Source organism: Idiotropiscis lumnitzeri, chromosome 16 (genome assembly GCF_059441095.1).
Source record: "Idiotropiscis lumnitzeri isolate Australia: NSW breed Sydney's pygmy pipehorse chromosome 16, RoL_Ilum_1.0, whole genome shotgun sequence".
Lineage (NCBI taxonomy): Eukaryota > Metazoa > Chordata > Actinopteri > Syngnathiformes > Syngnathidae > Idiotropiscis > Idiotropiscis lumnitzeri.
In genome coordinates this window covers 8,057,442-8,078,894 of record NC_142406.1, presented here as the reverse complement: position 1 = coordinate 8,078,894, position 21,453 = coordinate 8,057,442, and the positions used below count along the sequence as shown (strand labels likewise).

Here is a 21,453-nt window from a genome sequence, read left to right as displayed (position 1 = left end):
AATTTGGCCCGCAGTGTAATTATATTTGGCCCGCGAGGCTATACCAAATGACTAATATACTATTTTACATTCTATATGACAAAAGTAACATTTTATATGATAATTAAAAAAAAAAAAACATTTTCAATAAAAAAAATCATTTATATTCTTTTAAAAAAATTAAATGCTGGCCCGCGGCTTTGTTCAAGTTTTACTTTTCGGCCCACTGTGTATTTAAGTTTGACACCCCTGTTTTAGAGTATTGATTAAACAAATGCCAACCATTGTAAATTCCACTTTTTGGGTCCTTAACAGGCAATCATCTGGTCCCTAAGTCAAGTCCTTCCAGGCGTTTGTTTACATGTTCTGTGACATCTGCGCAGAAAGCAGGAGTCACCTGGAACACTGACAAAGGAAAGCAGCGTTTACGTTGAACAGCGGATTAAGTAAATACAGAGATGTTTGTTTGCATTAAAAACATTCAAAGGACAAGTACTTTCATTTTGTATTTTATTGTTATAAAAACAAAAGTAAACAGTATAAATCGCAAGTTTGGTGTTTATGCAAAGGATGAGCTCTCAAACTGGTGAGATGAACCGGTTTGTTCCATTGTCATTGGATGCATGGATGGAGAGCAATAGGCAGACGGCCGTTTAAAGCATCACTTGGCAATTTTTTTTTTTTTTTTAAAAAGATTTTGTCCCTCTTAAAATAGGTACCATTTTTTCCACCTGTCTGACAATTTGAAGAGAAATATGTGAGTTGTGTCTGACTTGTCATTCATTCTTTCACGATGACATTTGATAAGCAGCAGTTCCACATGCTTGACATGATTTTAAGCAGCTCTGAGTGGAAGTGGAAAAAACAAACAAAAAAAAAAACGGAATGCGAATTTTGTGCCAAACTGATGAACACACCCTGTGTAAAGTCTCACAGCTGCACCAATAAATGAGCAGCGTAAACCAGTACTGCTTCCCCCCCGCCCCCCTCCACTAGTTGAACGTCTCAGGGCGCTTCTAAAATAACTACGACAAGCAAACCTGACGTCACGCTCCCGGACACACAAAGAAATTCCATTGTTACACATGACCCAATTATTCCTGTGGAACTTTGTAGCACACTAAAATATATGGACTAAAATAGTAGGACACCTGTTCAGTACACCTGACAATGAAAGAGAAAAATATTTTTCTTTGTGTTCCGTGTGGGAATTTTTGTGCAATCAAGCAGGACAGCATTTGTGACATCAGGTGGCATTTAAAAGTAATTCACTTGTCACAATATCATTTTGAAGACAGTAAATTCCACCCATCCATTTTTATACCATTCGCGGGTGAGCTCCAGCCAATCCCGACTAACTTTGCGCGAGCACTGGAAAATGCGGGATGCAAAAACGGGGTTCTTTTGAGTGTGCTGCAAATTCTTGAATAATTGCACAACATTTTCCTGAATACAATGACTCAGTACAACACTGACTCACACCTCGGACTGCCATTTCTCTTCTCACCATCTGCTCAGACTCCACTGAGAGGAACTGAAAATTGGCACACACAACTCTCTAATTGTGTGGGAAAATAACTTTTCGTGGTCTCTGTGCTTTGTGGCTTCCAAGAAGGATATTTCAGCACTGACGCAAAATTTGGACTCACCAAGCCGTCACCACGGACACGTGCCCCTGTTTAACAGCAACTGCTTCATTTGCTGGGAAGAGAAGCAGCCATTTCCAACGGTCCAAGAACAGCCATTCCTGTTCCCGTCTCGCTCCTTCACCAATAAATGTCTCTGACTTTCCAACAGGACTCTTGCTGTGCTCCCAGGACCGTTGGGTGCCCCGCGTTCTTTTTTCACACCGGCCACTTCTGCATCAGTTCCTAGGTGTGGTTTTTTGCTGCTGAGGGATGTCAGCCTGCAAACGGCATTGTCCTTGGTCGCAGGTACAGTTGGACATGTGAGGGACCTGCAGTGTGACGGGACAAAATTATTAGTTTGGAATAAGGTGATTTGAAATAAGGTGAACAGTAAGAACTCAAGATACATTGAGAGCTGTTTCTAGTATTTTTTCTTTTTGGGTATACAAAAATATAAGGAACAACGCGTAGCACAGTATTTGTGTTATTATCGTTACTACTATATTAAGCAATTTATTTTTAGCCCGATGTTTGCGGGTGTGGTGTTTCCTTATTGACCCAGTGACATTTCTGTACCTCCTTTGCAGTATCGGCAAACTCGCCAACCTCTGCGTTTCTTTATGTGCCAAAATATGCGATTGGTCTTCCACCGATCTCAGACCTGAGGAGATACAGGATACTTAAACATGAGGAAGTCTAATATTTTCGGCTATGAAAACTGCCACAATGGATTTGAAATGAAATTAACAAAACAAGTTTAATTGCACACGTTCAAATTTAAATTAAGGGCATTTACATCTAAATCAGAAAATGGTGAAAATGTTTGAAGAGCAAAATTCATCAACAAGTAACTAAACACAAAAGCAAATGAAAAAAAACACAAAAACCTGGCTTTTGATCAGGGGTGTGAAGACTTTATATTCACAATGAGTACATACTTGCCATAATTTCAATTGTGATTTACATCTTTACCTGGCAGGTGTCTTCCCACCATTCCCAAAGATTTGGTGTTCATGTGTCGACTGTACAGGCCGTCTCTGGCAACTTGACCATGTTGGCTATTAGAAAAAGGAAACGGCGACCATGGGAGATGAAGGGGGAAAAAAATATAGAGAATAGGGCAAAAAAGGTAAGGGAGAAGGAAGAATGTTGGGAAATGAAAGTGACAGCCAAAAGATAATGGCAGTAAAAAGAGAAACAACAACAAAAAGAAAGATAATAAATATAAAACAGAACCAAGGCTTGGCATACAAACAGGATGTCACAATTAAATAAAATGCAAGGAAATGAGATGGTCATAGTAAAAAAATAAAAATAATTAAAAAAAAAAAAAAAAAAGCAATAAAGCTTTGTCTGTAGTATTGATAGCGGAGGCGCTCAAAAATTGAAACACTGATTTTCTTTTTGCGGATTAGGAAGTTTAATGCATTCAAAAATGAAAAAGGCAAAATCAAGAGCTCCCATGTTATAAAATAATAATAACCTTCTTTTACAAGGAAAAAGGGGAGTGATATCATTCTCATCTCAGCACATGCTTCATCTCCACACAGAACTACTACTATTCTATTCAACTCGGACACCGGAAGGCTATCCTTTAAGGACAAAAAAGCCGCCAATCAGAAGGCAGTCAATGGAAATCTAGTTGAGATCTATTAAGAGAACTATTCATTTACAATCATAAAATGAACGTTGGCACAAGATGAGTGAATTCATTTAAAAATTGGTTTTGAAAGCAAAATAGGATGGCGTAATGGATGAACAAAACGGGAAGGAGAAGAGACAGACAGAGACAGCGTAAGAAGCAGTAATTGAGTGTACTTGGAAGTTCTTTGTCTAATGTAAACTCCGCTTGTCAATGTCCAGTATAATGTTGCCATTAAAAATGAAGTCAGTAAAGCATTTATTAACTTAAATTAAATTAAAACGGGTTTATCCTTGAGACTCCACATAAGTCACTGAAATTACTTGTATAAATGTGAGGGATTTAAAACTCATCTAGTGGAATATCTGAAAAAAAAAAAAAAAAAACTACACTTTTTTCCACTGCTCATTTGCATCTTCGCCACACGACATGTTAAAGTGTGTTTTGTCTTTTCAATGTCGAGACTAATTCTCGGTACAACGTAAACAGCTTGTATTTTCTTTCCTGACTCACGATGTAAACTTTGTGTAAATAACTGACTCCTTGATTTCCCCAAATAAATTAAGCCTTCTGAATCATCTATGAGATTTAGACCAGATTATTGCATGATAACCTTTACAGATGCCAGGAGAGATTTGTTGTAGTGAAATAAAAGATAATTACAGCCCCTGAGTGGGAAGACCTGGTATTCTCTTCATAAGATAAATATATAAATAAATAATAATTTTAAAAAAAATTCAGGTGCAGTGTTTGTTTATATAGGTGGATTAACCACTCTATTAATATTTGGAGCAAAGTTTATGTATCCATTTTTGAAATGAACATTTTATCAACCGAAATGTGAAAATTGAAGTCAAGTGAATTGCATTGTGGTACAAACACCCGCACAACTAAGAGGATCAAAAAAAACTTGTGCCAAATCAAAAGAAAATATTCTAAAGAACATTTTAATCAATCTGGCAGATGCAGTCCGGGAAAAAAAACACAGTGGGTAGTTTGGGTTTGAATTCTGTCAATGCCAATAACCTAATTATTCATTACGCATGCCTTCCCTAAAGTTTCACTAATGTGGTGCAGCTTGACTGGTGAGGATTCCAGGAAGGTAAAAATTTACGGGAATAGTTTACATTTTACAACAAAAAAAAAAGATATTACTGTTCTGTAAACTGTGATTAATCTCTCGCAGAATATTGTAGATATTTTATGTCGCCCTTCAATTCCACCATCATATGTTGGACTTATGAAGTAGCTGGCAGCCCATGTGGATTTGCGGAAAAATGTAAAAAAAACAAAAAGTGATAAGATTCATACTAGTGATGGGAAAATTAAGTTTGCTTCACGAACAATTTGTTTTATTTTTGACACATGTAGATGGCTTTCGCCATTCTTAAATCTGAATGGACATGGTCTCGCCATTTCTAAAACCCCTTCATTTAATCGAACAGTGCCACCTGGAGGAGTAAAAAAATGCAACAACTGGTTCATGAAGCAAATTTGAAGCTTCATTTCTCCGTCACAAGATTTTACGCATTTGTTCCGAGACCAGATTGAGTGGCCATGAGCAGACATTTTCTGCTCTAATTATTTTCAATGTTGAGCAACGTACAAGCAAGCCTTCCTTGTGTGTTTACCTGGCGCGTCTTTCCCGGGATTGTTCGATGAGAGGAAAGTTTGGGCTCTGGTCCCTGTGTACCCCCGGTGCAGACATTCTGGCGGCCTGGGGGGGTGCCTTGGTAGGGGAGGATCCCACACTGAGGGAGTACTGGGAGGATGCCAACCACTGGGGAGAGTGGGGAGCCGCAAACGGCCAGGGAAGACTCCTCCGCTCCTGACGCAAAACTGTTGAGGAAATTATTTGATTGAAACCCGACCTGTCACATCCAACAAAACAATCACATTACTAGCTTGACCTCTACTTTTGGTGACAACCAATTCTCCAATAAATAATGAAGTTGAATTATGTTCTGCTCAATTAGCTTTACCCCAAATATAGATTCAAAGAATTTTAAGCAACACAAAAAAGAGCAAGAAAACTCAACCAGAGGAATTCTTTTCTAGTAATAAATCATTTGAAAACAATTTTGTTGCCATGTAACGGAACTTCTGGTATACCTTCTCTCTCCATTATGGAATACGGTTTGATCTCGCTGTCTGGCTTTTTGAGGGGAATTGATCTCAATTGGGCCGCTGTGGAGGAGAACACGTTGAGAACTGCAACATAAGTTTAACATTTGACTTCATCTAAGCTAGTGCGAAGCATACGCATGGAGTAGTTGGACCTACCTTGCAACAGAATGTTTGTCATCGAGAAAGAGTGTGACGAGGGAAAATACAATTTTATAAAAAAAAAAAAGATAAAACACATTGGGGTTGAACAGGACTGTAGATCGACAATCCATGTAGCACTACTGCCACAAAGAACCCTTCTAAAACAAAACCACAGGCCAGTAAAGAAACAAAAAATCAACTAGTCTAACAGGTGACGCAGGAGATTTTACTAAATATTTGAACAATAATCAAAAGCTAACACACAATGCAACGAGAGAGGAGAAAGGAAAAGAGGTGCAATGTAAAAAAAAAAAAGCAACAAACGACATGGGTCAAGACGTTGGGGTCGTAAGAGAAAAGCAAGAGAATAGAAAAGTCCTTACAAAAAGCCGTACATCCCCTGATCCGTCAGAGGACGCCAAGCCGAGCCTGGGAGAATTTGATGGGGGGGAAAAAAAATTGGAACTGGAATAAAAGTAGATTAACCTCTAATGGGTTGCTAACCATTTTTCATGCTCGTTTCATCTTACGAATGAGGGTGCTTTTTTTTGTCATCTTGTACATATACATACAAAACTGAAGGATATGCTATGATGACAAAAGCAACTTAATTTTAAAATGGTCTCATGCAAAATATGGAGATGAACATTATGTGAACACAAATGCACCAAACGTGATGTCGATTTAGACTTGAAAAAATTTACCGGATAAACACCAAGTTGGGCAACCAAAAAAAACTAAACAAAAAAATATCCAGGGCGCAAATTTTCTCAACATTATAAACACAAACTCTAGTGTTAGACCAGCAGTTTTGATAAAGCATTTAGTCAGAATGTTCAGAAGTAGAAAGAAAGGCTGCTAATGAAACTAACCTAAGAAATTGAAACATGCCTCACTTAAACATAAAAAAAACGTACCTGATTTGTTGTGAAAGAAACCATCAAACACAACAAAGTTATTGACCTAGGAGCAAAAAGAGGACAAGATTAAAAAGGCAGACAGAGGAAAAAAAAAAAGATAAAATGTCACAAAACGCCTCTGATTCATCTACAAAAAATATGCAGTACTTTTATCTTAAAATAACTGGCTTCAAAAAATAATGACAACGCCAGCCGGCAGTACAGAGAATAGAATCCTGTCATTCCCATGTGCCGGAATTACTGCGATTTTGGAATTATATCTCTTGCGTTATTATTATTCTTATAATGTATATAATAAAAACACAAATAGCTTCCCTTTAATTATTGTTGGCAAAGACTGCTGCCACAAAATAAAGGGATGTTAGTTATCATCAGCAACAGACAACTGCCTTTGCAACAAATTAAATGGGTCAAACGCAAACCTACATTACTTTAAACTAACTAACTTTAAAATTTGATCTAGAAAAAAAATGCACCCCAAGTGAGAATGTACAAGAAGACAGTAAAAAGTAATCGGACTTTTCTATAATAGTAAAGTGTTTATTATTTATTATTTTAGGTTATTAGACAAGGCTTTGGTGCCATCTTGTGGCACATTTTTGGCATTTTCAGTGAAGAATGGAGCAGTTAGGTCCAAAAGCAATGTGCAAATAAGTGAATTTTCAAGTAGTGATAATTTCTGTAGAAACATTATTGGGTCAGCAAAATGCAGAAGGCCGTACCTGAGGAACACTTTGTGTCAGGCGGTAATGCTTGGCCAGGAACGACAACAATTTTGGAGAGGGCTTGTCATATGCCAACAGCACTGGTTCGATTTTCTTGTGCTTGAAACAAAAACAGACATTTCAACTTGTTACTGAGATACATAATGACACAAATTCATCTGATCAAACAAGTCAAAAATTCAAACACAACTGCTTAAGTTACTTCTGTCCATGCAAAATCTGGACTAATTTTCATCAATAAAACAACGATTGACTCATTTTGACAGTAAATATTTATGGGAACCAACAGATATACAAATTTGCTACGTTATGGTATAATAGTTAACTGCAAAGTTGGGAAGGTTGTTTGGTGTTGCAGCACCAACTTTGTCTTTGCATGCCACCTCATACTGGAAATGGCAATAATATCCCAACAAAAAGTATGAATGCTTCACCTGCAACATGAAATTAAACAAGTCCAGTCCGTTTCCGTGTCTTTGCAAATTCTCGGCTATGAAGAAATCCAAAACACATAGAGGCTCCGCCTCTACGTGCAAACCTTGCTGGTCCTATGGACAGAACACATTGGGTGCAATCAGTAAAAATATTTAAAAAAAAAAAGTAAATCTTCACGTTAATGTAATTCGATGAAGAAATGAGAGAGACTCACTAGCAGGAACAACTTCTTGAAGCCAACCTTGAGAAATCCCACAATTGCGCCACACCCTCTGCCAGTAGGAAAGACGGGAGTTACGGGGTGAGTATATCTGCGCTCTGAATAACTTGTCACGGTACAAGGATTAACAGTTTGAATTTGGGCCAATGTGAAGCTAGTTTACTGCGATTACAACAGTGCATGGATTGACTACATCAAACAGTCAAGGCATGAAAAATGAGCATTTGAATATACCCTTTGCTTTGTCCATCCTTCATCAGATAGATTTGATGCTGTTGAGACTGCAACTTGGTAACACTTGTGACAGGTGTTGTTAGCTTTTGGGCCTGTGAACAGAGCGCACATATTAATTTGTTTGTATATGGATAAAAAGGTTTTATGACACTAATCTATAATAACCAAAACCACACGGTGGAATAAATCAATACATCCCATCACTCATTATTATGGAAATCTACAACCAAAAACACGATACTAATGCATCTGTGTATGCAAGAGCCAAAATGCTAGCAGGTTGACAAAATGCTATTTTTTTTTTATTGTTTTATTTTCAATGTGACCTTGAGCAGGCTAAGCAGTTTACATGAATGCATGAAATTTATTATCTAACATTCATTCACAATTACAATTTGCTACACATGACACAATTCTACAAAAGACAGTGAACACCAGTGAAAGGGACCGAACCCTGCAGTGAATTGCAATACAATGAGACAGTGTCCCAATGGCCGGTTTTGTCATCTATGCATTGTGTGTTTACATGACAAGACCCTTGACCTGATGATAATACTCACTTTTGCAGAGGCTCTCCCCAGTTCATCAATAACAGTGGCTATATTCGATTGAAGATCTGGCCTAAAGAACACAATGCAATAGGGTATATTACACAATGCGTCAATAAGAGGAGACAGGAGTCCTCCTCAATAATATTAAAATAATATATATATTATACTTGAGTGAAATCTATAAAAGCACAGTTTTACTTTATGTAGGACTATTAAATAAATAAATAAAAATAATAAAAAGAAAGCAATAAAAGCAATGCATTCATCGCTCTCCGCAAAAAGTGGGTGATTTGCTTTAAACAGAAAGGAGATTGCAACAATGTTTTCAGTGCAACTATGGTCACTAACAACACAGCGATGGGAGGGCAGATTTAGGTTTACCTTCTCGGAGACACACGCCCTGCAACAAGGGTCTTGTCCACAATAGAGAACCTCTCAGAAAACAAGTGGTTAACATTAAAAGGAAACTCCATAACGTTTCTTTCCTCTGGATGATGTAGTACGAGTTCAATCCAAGCAGCCGTGCTCTAGCAGGTGACTCCTTCGTAATTAGTTAGCTAGCTAATAAGGCTACCGGCAAGCTAGCAGATGCTATGCTAGCAAAAAAAACTACAAAAGCTAATTTTCTGTTATAAGCCTCCTGCCTTCCGAAAATGTATCTTTTCTGCAAAAGCAAAGGAAGGACACAGACAACTATGGTCCACAGACCGTTTATTTATTTATTTTATTTTAGCCCGTCAAGACACCTCCATTTGTGTACGAGGGGCTGAGTCGCAGCTCACGGCGTCTCCCGTAATTCCTACAAACGCAAAAGTAGCGCATCCCCTCTCTCTCTCTCTCTCTCTCTCTCTCTCTCTCTCTCTCTGTCTCTCTCTCTCTCTGTCTTTGTCTTTGTCTCTCTTTCTCTCTCTCTCAAAATCATACTTGACGTCATAAACCTATGTTGGAATAAATACATCGCAAATCATTGAAGTAATTACAAAAAAATAGATTGATTCGACGTCTGTCTATATTACGTTGATGACGTCACAAGGAAAGACCAAAACATTTCTTAATGACGTTAACGCCACCCAAAATGACAAACGTAATGATGACGACACAATCAATTGTTTGTACTTTCATTCATCTAAGACACATTGTGACTCTTTTAACACACACACAAATCCTGCAACAAATTATAAAACAAATAAAACATTTAAAATACATTAAAATAAAAATAAATAATGCAGGGGTGGGTAAATCCGGCTTGAAGAGCATAGCATACTAAATTTAAGAAAACATGGTCACACATGTTTATTACATACCTATCCCATCTGACTTTGGGCGAAAAGCAGACGACACCCTGAACTAGGATTGTAAATGAGGACAGGATTTGGATCAAAACAATAAAACAAAAAGTCTGGGAAAAAAAATTAAAACTGTATATATTACAGTGCCCTTGGCCTCATCAAAATCAACAAAAAACGAATAAGATCGGAATATTTTCTAGCATCGTTCTGTCTAATGATGCGATTGTTATTTTCTTAGAGCTCCACAAGGTGGTGCTGCAAACACACATATTTATTTAAACCACAGGTAAGTGAATTTACCATCAAAATACCGATTTGATTTGTTAAAATGAAGATGAAAAAATGAAAAATGCATAACCATTAATATTTAGAATTCGTGTTGAAAGAAAACGTTTAATACCTTTGTTTGTGCATTACTCATGTGGGGATGATGAAACAAGATGTTAAAAGTCAGGACCCTCCTTTTAACCTGTCTTGAAATGTTTTGCTTACATATTTTGTGTAAATATAGGATGCAATATATATATATATATTATAGCGTCATATGGGAGCGTGTGGTTAGTGTCTCACACCTTGCTTGAGGTGGTTTTGTTTAATAAATACGAACCAAACAAATTCAATTATATTATGTAATAAAGCTGCAAAAATAACCCCAACTCTGTAAATGTCAATCTATTGTAATATAATTACCACTGCTATATAAAATGTGTGTTACACACCTTTTCAATTATGTTGCAATAAGCCTGACGTTTGGGCCAAACCCAGTGGTCTACTTTAAAAGATGAGACATGAAAATCTACAGTAGTTTCATCTACATCTAAAAAATTCCATTTATCAAATCTGTTCATTTTACCTACCCCCTCCACATCTTAACACATCACCCACACATGAGAAAATACAAAAGGAATCATGCATTGCGTCATCACAATTTCTCCAGCCACGATTGCATAACGATGGCGTTTCCTTCTTTCCAAATCCTCCATCATCTCAAAATTCATGTCTTGTTTAATCTACCATTCCAAACTTGTTTGGAATATTTGACATTTTCACTTCCGTTTTTAATTAAGGCCGTCAGGTTCAAGTGCTTCTGTTTTTCCCAGTGAGTACTTTCTCTTATCATTCTCGGTCACGATGGTCAAGAACGAAAGAAAGAGTTGATTTGGAACCAAAACATTTGCCAGGGTTTTTTTCAGATAGTGAAGTGTTTCCATCTGACCTCTTAATCAGCAGCATCTCTTTGGCTGAGCATATTTTCAAATAACCTACTTTATGGTAATTGAATCACCTTCCTGAAACGTCAGTGCTCTACTTTGTTGTGATGCAAAGGAAAACCACAGGTCGAGATTGGGGTCATCTTATTTGAAAGTGTAATATGGAAAACTGAAGTCTGACGATAAGTATGATGAGGAATATATCATATCTGTCATATTGATGATATGATAAACTTGCAAGAATAATTAGTCAATGCATTTAAGCTATTCTGACACATTGTGGGGAGGGCAGTGACGGCGTTGCGGTTGAGTGCAGACAAGGCAGGTGGATGCAAGTGCACGGAAGCAGGCAAGTCAAGGCAGGAGTGCGTGGAAATCTCATAAAATTTGTACATTTACAAAAAGTCCAAAGAACGGGAATTGAGCAGCCCAGTCAAAATCACAATTAGAAAAAGTTTTAAAAAGCAAAACAAACTAATACATTTAACATGAAAAGCAGAATCAATACTAAACTCATTCACTGCCATTGACGAGTATAGAAGCCAAAAAGTGCAACTCATTCAATCCATAAGACATAAATATACCTTTTCAAAAACGTAGTCCCCGCCTCCCAAAGACGGATTTATACGTCTTAGCCGTTTTTATTTTGCGTCGTAGCTCCGCGTTTGTATAGCATTAGAACAGAATATTCTGTTGGCCTCTCAAAATCAAACGCTCGGATTGAGGGGTTTTCTCTAGTGAAAATGGCTGGGATGAAATTTGTTAATTTTACCTGGACTGGTAGTGAATGATTTAATGAGATTTTGAACGCACATAATTGATCAAAATGAAATGACATTAAACGGGAAGTCAACCCCCAAATTTTCAATCAACGGTCACATATAGAGAACGCATCAGAGTCACGTTCACGTTATGAGCAGAATGATTCCAACCCAGAACCTCTGACTGTGCCGTACTGTAGACATGTCTCATTGCCACTGCCAATCCCGGCAGGATTAATAGTCACTACTAGTTTAAACCACTTGCCAAAAACAGGCATTTGAAGGTTTAGCATTGTGTATAATGCGGTTATTTGTATTACAAAATATCAAAATAACAAACTATCCTCAAATAAATGTCAATCATGCAATTGACCGGCTCGACATTCCAGAGTCCTGAATTCATTGAAGCACTTGTGGGGAATCAACATTGCAGCTACTCCACAGCACACCTCAAACTGCCCAGCTGGTGACTGATGTCGCCGCCGTGTTAGAGAGCATACTCAGATGTTGTAATATGTGCAGACTAGCGCTTAGAAGCCACGCACACGAGTCAGCCAGATTCCGAGTGACTTTAATGTTGAATATGACTCTGAATGCATGATCTAAGCCAGGGGTGGGTAAACGTTTTCATTGGGGGGGGGGCCACATCCATCCATTATCCGCCGCTTATCCGGGGTTGGGTCGCGGGGGCAGCAGCTTCAGCAGGGAAGCCCAGACTTCCCGCTCCCCAGCCACATCTTCCAGCTCTGCCGGAGGGATGCCCAGGCGTTCCCAGGCCAGCCGGGAGACATAGTCTCTCCAGCGTGTCCTGGGTCGTCCTCTGGGCCCCCTGCCGGTGGGACATGCCCGGAACACCTCCCCTGGGAGGCGTCCAGGAGGCATCCTAAACAGATGCCCGAGCCACCTCATCTGGCTCCTCTCTACGTGGAGGAGCAGCGGCTCGACACTGAGTCCCTCCCGGATGGCCGAGCTTCTCACCCTATCTCTAAGGGAGAGCCCAGACACCCTGCGGAGGAAACTCATTTCGGCCGCTTGTATCCGAGATCTTGTTCTTTCGGTCACGACCCACAACTCGTGACCATAGGTGAGGGTAGGAACGTAGATCGACCGGTAAATCGAGAGCTTCGCCTTCTGGCTCAGCTCCCTCTTCACCACGACAGACCGATACAGCGTCCGCATCACAGCGGAGGCTGCACCGATCCGCCTGTCGATCTCTCGCTCCATCCTCTTCTCACTTGTGAACAAGACCCCAAGATACTTAAACTCCTCCACTTGGGGCAAGATCTCCTCCCCGACCTGGAGAGGGCACTCCACCCTTTTCCGACTGAGAACCATGGTCTCAGATTTGGAGGTGCTGATCTTCATCCCAACCGCTTCACACTCGGCTGCGAACCGCTCCAGTGAGAGTTGGAGATCACGGCCTGAGGAAGCCAACAGTACCACATCATCTGCGAAAAGCAGAGATTAAATACTGAGGTCACCAAACCGGATCCCCTCATCGCCCCGACTGCGCCTAAAAATTCTGTCCATAAAAATTATGAACAGAATCGGTGACAAAGGGCAGCCTTGGCGGAGTCCAACCCTCACTGGAAACGAATCCGACTTACTGCCGGCAATGCGGACCAAACTCTGACATCGGTGGTACAGGGACCCAACTGCCCGTATCAAGGGGCTTGGTACCCCGTACCCCCGAAGCACGCTCCACAGAACTCCCTGCGGGACACGGTCGAACGCCTTCTCGAAGTCCACAAAACACATGTAGACTGGTTGGGCGAACTCCCATGCGCCCTCAAGGACCCTGTAGAGAGTGTAGAGCTGGTCCACTGTTCCACGGCCAGGACGAAAACCGCACTGCTCCTCTTGGATCTGAGATTCAACCTCCCGACGGACCCTCCTCTCCAGTACCCCTGAGTAGACCTTTCCAGGGAGGCTGAGGAGTGTGATTCCTCTATAGTTGGAACACACCCTCCGATCCCCTTTCTTAAAAAGGGGGACCACAGTGGGTTCTAAAATTTGACAGAGGGGCCGGACCAGGAGCAGATGGATGGAGTGTTTCGGTTACCTCACCTCATTGGAGAAAAAAGTTACATTTAATTTTAAATGAAAGTGAACAAAAACATTACAACAATATATATGTCTTTGAAAAACCACAGTATTTAGAAAATAAAACATTAACAAGGTTTATTCATTTAAATGTTTTCAAGTTCGGCGGGCCGGATGAAAACATCTCATGGGCCGCATGTGCCCCCCGGGCCGTAGTTTGCCTACAACTAATCTAAGAGTTTGCGTTTATTTCTTTGGAGATGCAGGTACATATTGAGAATGTGATGAATGTTTTTGGTTCATCTGTAAGGATTCGGGCTGGTTCAAGTCCCTCTGTGAATGAACATGAAAATGACAAGTGTCGGAGAAGTTCTCTTCCCATGATCTTAAGCAATCATTGTACACAGTTATGGTACAACAGTACCATAAAGTTATCGAACATTACAATAACGTGACATAAACAGAAACACGTCGTTTTAACATCAACTTAATCCAAAACTCTTTGAAAATGATCTATTTCGCCGTTCATGTAAAGACGGTGACACGGTATGCGTTTCCATGGAAACCAAGTAACCAGTTGATTCACACAAGAGAAGCTGGCATCAAAACAGCAACTGTTGGTTTTGTGCGGCGTTTTGCTTTTGAGTTAACACAACAAGCAATCTTACTCTCCAGAATTCCACCACACCAAATTTTTATAATCAGTATCTAGCAAGCAACCGGCAAGGGAGGTTTCCAGAATCCCCATCACGGATTTTTGTCATCAGCTGATAATCAGCTGTTATCACTCAGCACCAAATAGACTGGAATCTTGTGCCAAATGGGGAGTTCCAAGTTACTCTGAGAAATTCCTGAACTGGAGTGCTATTTTATTTACAGACCGAATGAAAAGGGAAATGCGTTGAATTGTTTTCCGTTTGCGATAACTGTAACACTTCCACACTTTGCAGGCTGTGGATTGTAAAGTGCTAAAAAAAACAAACCAAAAAAAAAAAAAAAACAAATGAGGAAGCTTGACACTCCTTTTTCAATGCCCTCTTACGTCAACATCACAAACGGAAAAGAAAAATCCTTGTTTGCTTTCAGTTAAGTTCATAAGACCAAACTGCTCATTCATTACATGCACATACACACGCCTGTCTGCTAAAGTCCTCAACACTCATTCTGAATCATGAAAGTGCACATGCTCACTCTCAGAATTTGACATGGTTGAGGACTCAAGTGGAGGGAAGCAGGAGAAGCAAGGCAGGAGTGCAGATTGTTCTCAAACAAAAACGAAATGTATTTCCAAAAAAAGCAAACAAGGCTTCGGAAAAAAAATCTGAATACTAAAATAACCAAAGTACAACAAAACCACACACTACTACACCAAGGACAGCACTTTGCCAAAACCAGAGACAATGAACCAACAAAGACAAAAAATAAATAAATAATAATAATACAAAACTAAATACAATCAATTGTCTTGTCAATTGTCCATTGACAAGAAAACAAGGAACACCTGGAAAAGACACAAATGGTCGAGGGAGCTGATAGGACACCAGGTTGACGAGGCGCGAAACACAAAACGATCAGGACAAAACATGAAGAACATAACGAGAAAAAACTAAATACAATCAAAACAAAAATACAAATCATGCCACTCTGTCATTCGAATAACCACCCAAGCTTGTCCATATTTGGAAACACTTGCGTAGCATTCAAGCAGGAAGTAGTAACAGGGAGGCACTCTGACATCTCCGCCATCTGACACATGCGTCGCTATCGAATTGAACATTTTTTTTAGTTTCAGGGCAAATGCCCACCTGCGACAGGACACAGCATTCCATCCTACCCATTTGCCACAGGGTACTAAGTGCAGTGTGAAAAGGCCGTCTGTGATCAATTTTACACTTAGCCAAATATCCTCATCTTGAGTTTCCTACTTTTCATCATCTCATACTTCTCGTGTATATTTTTGAGGGGGCTGAGGGTGATGAAAACGTGTCAATTCATGGCCGCTCCATGTTGCTTGTCTATTTTTACAGAAAAGGAGAAGTGACACAATACAACAAAAGCACAGCAAATGACTCTGCACTCGCTGTTGTTTTTACTATTTGGATACACACAACAACATAATGAGACATCATACACGGATATGTGACGTTTGTGGTTTATGAGCCCCGTCTAGTTTCCAGATATTCGACCTACATAAATATGACCAATGCAGTCGACGTCTGTTAGTTTTGCAGTGATATAAATCTTTGTTTGATCTCTATTAATACCCACTATATGTTTCTCCACGTGTACTAATGTTTTCTTCTTTGAATTATCGTGGGTGTCAATCTGTAGGAGTGTCTCAAATTTTAGATCCTCCTCACTTTTAGTTCTCTCTCCACTACAATGAATGATATCATCGGACTTCCCCCAGAGGACCTAACGGTTTTATAAAGAGCCGCTCTGTGTAATCTGACAGTCAATAAACCTGAGTCGCAGAAGGAAGACAAACTCTCAGAAAGAGACCTAAAGTGATAAAGGGAATGGAAGGTGACTGTAAAGTGACTCTTTTCGCTGCTGTGGAAGCAGAAACGAAGACCTCGGCAAGAACCGGTGTGAAACATGGCTTGAAGCTTACCGTAGCAGTTTTGGGTTGCGCGCTATTCCTCGCTATTGCTGCTGCTGCTTTTCTCGTCTTCAACGTACACGCCAAGGTGGGTACAAGTTGATTGTCACAGAGTTGTGGCTCTCAGGGTCCCAGCGGCTCTACTTGTTGGACTTGTGCTGATTTTAACTTTTTCCTTTTATTTCCTTTGAACAGAAGCCAGGGCGAGATGAGGACAATTTTGGTAAGAAATTAAAATTTTTATATCATCTCAAAATAGTATGAAAAAAAAGCTACTTAAAATGTAACGCAGATTTACGTAAAATAACAGCAAATCTCAATCTTTTGCAGATATTCATCACACGCTGCGGCAAATCTCGAATGTCAGAGCTGCCATTCACTTAACAGGTAAGAACTACTTTGAAATGACTCTACAACATAGACCATGATGCTTTGCATCGCTTAGCTAATGACTGGCCATTTTTTGGTCAGGGCTGTTATAACATACAAGAAACACTATTGTGTTTTTTTTCTCCACACTTTATTATTAGCTTTTGAATTACATTATTGTGAGTTTTGTACAGTATTGTACATTTTTTTAAATGATTTATTTTGACATTTTTTATAATATCAACCTTGCCACAATATAGTGACAATTATTGTATCGAGAGGTTCATGTGATCATATTGTATCATTTTTGGATATCGTTACAGCTTTTATATTTACAGTCCAATGAGCGCATAAAAAAACAAAAAAAAATCATGGATGATTTTGCTAACCGGATGTTTTTTGTAGGTTACAAAAACATGCTTACTGTCATTAATTGAAGATCATCTCCCCTTTACAGGACACTACAATTCTGAATTGGCCAACTCAGTGCAATGGATTAACCAGGTGTACCCATCCCACTCTCAAGGGGGTTTGGAGCTCAAGGACAATGAGATTGTGATCCCTCAGGAAGGCCTCTACTTTGTTTACAGTCAAGTATCTTTTCGGGTCAGTTGTCGCATCGATGACAACGACGATGCCTCCACATCGTCAATGGTCCACTTGACCCATAGAGTGCGACGCTGGTCCAGCACGTTTGGGAATGACGAATACCGGACCATCCTGCACTCTGTCCGGACTGCCTGCCAAAAAACAGCCGGCGGCGACGCTGACGAAGAGGGCGGCTGGTACTCTGCTGTGTACATGGGAGCTGTGTTTAACCTAAATAAAGGAGACAGGTTGAAGACCGTGACGGAGAAAATGCTGCCAAATCTGGAGGAAGAGGCCGGGAAGACGTTCTTTGGTGTGTTTGCCTTGTGAAAACATGACAGGCAGAGCCGAATGTGAAAGAATATGAAGAAATTGATGGGGAGCGTTGACGTCTGCTCATACACCTACATAAAGTTGGCGATAGATGGAAAGAATTTAACGCGTGATTCAAACCGGCTAAGCAACATCATTGTAAGGATATTTAGTACTGAACTGTAATGTACTATCTCTGAAATATATGGGGATTTAATATGTTATGTACCGTGTACTATCAAGTATGAGTACCTTTTGCTGTACTACAATGCACAAACTTAAATTGTCATACAACATAATGTTGTTCATGCAAGGTTAACACACTGCATATACCCTGAGATGATTTGTGCAACCACACTGTACTGTAATGTATTTATTGAATCTATTTATGTATTTATCTATTTATTCAACAATGTCAAGAGAATTTTGTAAATTATTTTTTGGTGCAACTGATATCAAACATTTACATAGGATTTTATTCATTATTTAATAAATTATTTATTTAAACAGAAATGTGATAGTTATTGACACTGCTTAAGTGGCCGAAGACAGCTGCGACGCCCGCCGCCCTCTCAAAGGATCTAACAGAGGAAACTCTGAGGGATTGGCATGATAATGCGCAACAGTTTTGTAGAATTGTACATATTGGGGGTATTATAATTTTTTATTGGATCATATACATCTGTGGAAATAATAACGTGCCGACTTCAAGGACATCAAGGTCTTCTCTGCGGGCCTAACATAATCAAGAAATCATGATCATATTCTTCATTGATGTCATATTATATCCTAATGTTGTATTTTCAGAATTTCGCTCGCTCGTGTTGCCAGGCAGATTTCACAATACCAGTAGCACGCACTATTCGTCCGAGGCGTTCAGATACAATCGTGCGAGCTTCTGGTCTGTGTCTTAAGGGAGCTTTTACAGTAGCCAATCAGATCATGAATTAGTTACAGTGAGCCTTCTCACTGGCTTTACACTGAAGGTGATGAACGCGTCTTCTGATTGGATATTCACGAGTGAGGGGGCAGCGCTATGCGGAATCACACACCCGGAAGTTGTAACTGACGACCGTTCAAAAATGTAAAATATATTCTTGCTTTTTAAAACCACAATGGCCGAATGAGGGAAAAGTGTGGATTTAATTGCAGATAGACTTGCGAGGCCATTTTCAAGATGTACCTTTCAAGAGAAGCTAGGTCGTCCAACTCTCAGTAGTGTGTACGTGTCTTTCTGTATATTATTTCTCCAGCTGTAGTGTCATAAATGACGGCAATGTGATGGGGATTTATTCAAGTCAGACTAAGTACGACTTTACTGAAGGCCTACCCATGAAATGCTCGGCCCGCCACTGGCCCACTTCTCTAAATATTTGGGAATCATGACTAGGAATGGCTAATATGAGTTGCGCACAAAATGTCGGCACACTTGAAAGAATGTGGAAACAAATTTGCATGTTGTAGACGTGATTGAATTATGAAGGTTAATATCACATACGCAACGGTGGTATCATAACAAGAATATATGTAATTTTAACGACTGCTGGTAATTTTCAATGTTTTTAAAATTATTTCATTTGAATGTGTTATCCTAATCCAAACAATAAGTTATATTCCACCAAATAGAAAGCGCTTTGTTACACCTCCAGCTGTTGTGAAATACGCTATATAAGTAAAGTTGTATTGTATTGTATTGTATAGAAGAAGGGTGGCCAGACTATGGCCCGGGGGCCATTTGTGGCCCGCCAACTATTTTTTAGTGTCCTGCGACATATACTAAAAATGACATTATACACAGACCACAAGGCTAGTTAAAAAAAAATAATAAAAAAATGCAAATATTAAACATAATTTATGACTAAAATAAAGACAGATTTTTTTTCAAAAATACTGGTGAACAAAATTAATAACATTTAAGAAGCTAGAATTGTTTCTTCCGCATTCTGCTGTTTCAAAGTCCAATTTATGAACAGATCACATTTGCCATCCGCAAGTAACGGTTTTAAAATTGGTCATCTTACTACAGTTTTCTCTTTTATTGATTCTGAATGTGGAGATTGTTCAGTGTAGGCTAGTGGGATACAGGATGCAAAATATAATTCAACTTATAACCTATAACAGAATAATTTTAAAGTGGCCCTTGCATCTTGGGAATTTTTTGGACACCACTGTTATGTACCACAGCCACACAAATTGCAGTTTATCAAAACAACACACATTTTCTCTTCTAAATGCATTAAAAATTCTATGGAACACAGCTGTGGTAAGCATGTTAGCGTGACCCCCAAACTAAATTAAGTGGCTTGTTAATACCTACAAATAAAGCCAAGCCCATTTTTCAGTCGAAAATATGAACACCGTGCATACTGTTGATGAACAAAAGTACAATTTATTTACATTTTAATTTATTTAAAAAAAAAAAAAAAGAAAAAAAAAAACATCCCGGGATGGTTGATTCATAATCCGGTGTCTCATTACAACACGTCAGCGCTTGTGGTTTCACCACACTCACTGATACTACACTATGTATACGTCACATTTGAGTTGGCCTTTCCCAAATTTGGACTCCCCGTTTCCAGGGCCACTAGGTGATATTGCACAATAACCAAACAGCAGTTCATTGTGAATACTGGTAATAGATCCCGTCTTGTTTTAGATTCATGCGGATAAGTGGGTGCATTTGAAACACAAAGGGAGCCTTGATGACATTTTCTACCTACTCAATATGATAAAAATAGATTCATTCAAATAGGTTGTTATGACTGCAGTACTCGTGGCACCCCGCCTTTTTAATCCGTAAAAGAAAACTCTATGCTATTGTTTATGATAATCATATATCATATCCGTAATGACAGCAATCCATTGTCATTATTCTTATTGTAATTATAACCATAGTGTGTAATCACCTGCTTTCATTTACAACACAGTTTCTTGCAACTGTTAAAACGGAAATATATTCCAGTGGAGGGGTTCATCAAAGGTGGAAATAGTGAAAGGTTAGTCCCCCTGTAAACTGGGAGTTCCCCTGTGGACACCTGCAGCCCACGGAAGAAGAATCACACATACCACGAGTGGAAATTTTTTCAACTGAGCTTTCATTCTCTTGCCATTGTGGCATTCTCTATAGGATTTTAATCAAGGTCAAAGGTCATCATTTTAACTCATTCACTGCCATTGACGGGTTTAGAAGCTAAAAAGTGCATTCATTTTACCTGGGCTGGTGGTGATTAAAAAGGCATTTTCAGGAATAAAGGGGAAATGTTTTTGGATTAATCAGGTGAAGAATGCGTTAAGCACATCTGGATCACAGAAAGAAAGTTCTGAGTTTGAATCCTCGCTCTCACTTTTTTTGTATGGAGTGGGTTTAAAGTCACACAGATATTAATTTACCTTGTTTATATTTTCAGATTTGACTTGAGTGTGACTAAATAATCAGGATTTTTCTCAAATGTACTTTAAAAACTTGTTTTGAGTTTTTATGATGGCAATACAATCCTTCAAAGCCACACCGGCGTGAATGCGTGTTGAACCTGAAATGAAACTATTCACTAGTTTATCAGGTATTACAGCATAGAAATATATTTTTAATACACATGAAATACAGTTTGTAAATGCAAAGTCAAATGTTCTTATTTACATTTGTATTATTTACAGTGTGCATTTTCTCATGTACAAC

General features: G+C 39.2%; 2 protein-coding genes across 2 annotated transcripts; one reads left to right on the top strand and one right to left on the bottom strand.

The window, feature by feature from the left end:
- Positions 1 to 475: 475 nt before the first annotated feature.
- On the bottom strand, positions 476 to 9,393 carry atat1 (alpha tubulin acetyltransferase 1). The gene is made up of 12 exons (XM_088319246.1): positions 8,984 to 9,393; positions 8,612 to 8,672; positions 8,052 to 8,143; positions 7,812 to 7,869; positions 7,597 to 7,710; positions 7,160 to 7,261; positions 6,435 to 6,480; positions 5,362 to 5,436; positions 4,881 to 5,088; positions 2,580 to 2,665; positions 2,184 to 2,268; positions 476 to 1,936 (listed from the first exon to the last, which is right to left on the bottom strand). Exons 1-12 carry the CDS (start codon positions 9,073 to 9,075, stop codon positions 1,636 to 1,638), a joined length of 1,320 nt encoding a protein of 439 aa, XP_088175372.1. The 5' UTR covers positions 9,076 to 9,393; the 3' UTR covers positions 476 to 1,635.
- Positions 9,394 to 16,383: 6,990 nt separating this feature from the next.
- LOC148321186 (tumor necrosis factor-like) lies at positions 16,384 to 18,206 on the top strand. Its single transcript, XM_088318901.1, has 4 exons — positions 16,384 to 16,596; positions 16,704 to 16,731; positions 16,839 to 16,895; positions 17,335 to 18,206. Exons 1-4 carry the CDS (start codon positions 16,426 to 16,428, stop codon positions 17,793 to 17,795), a joined length of 717 nt encoding a protein of 238 aa, XP_088175027.1. The 5' UTR covers positions 16,384 to 16,425; the 3' UTR covers positions 17,796 to 18,206.
- The last annotated feature ends 3,247 nt before the right edge of the window (positions 18,207 to 21,453 follow it).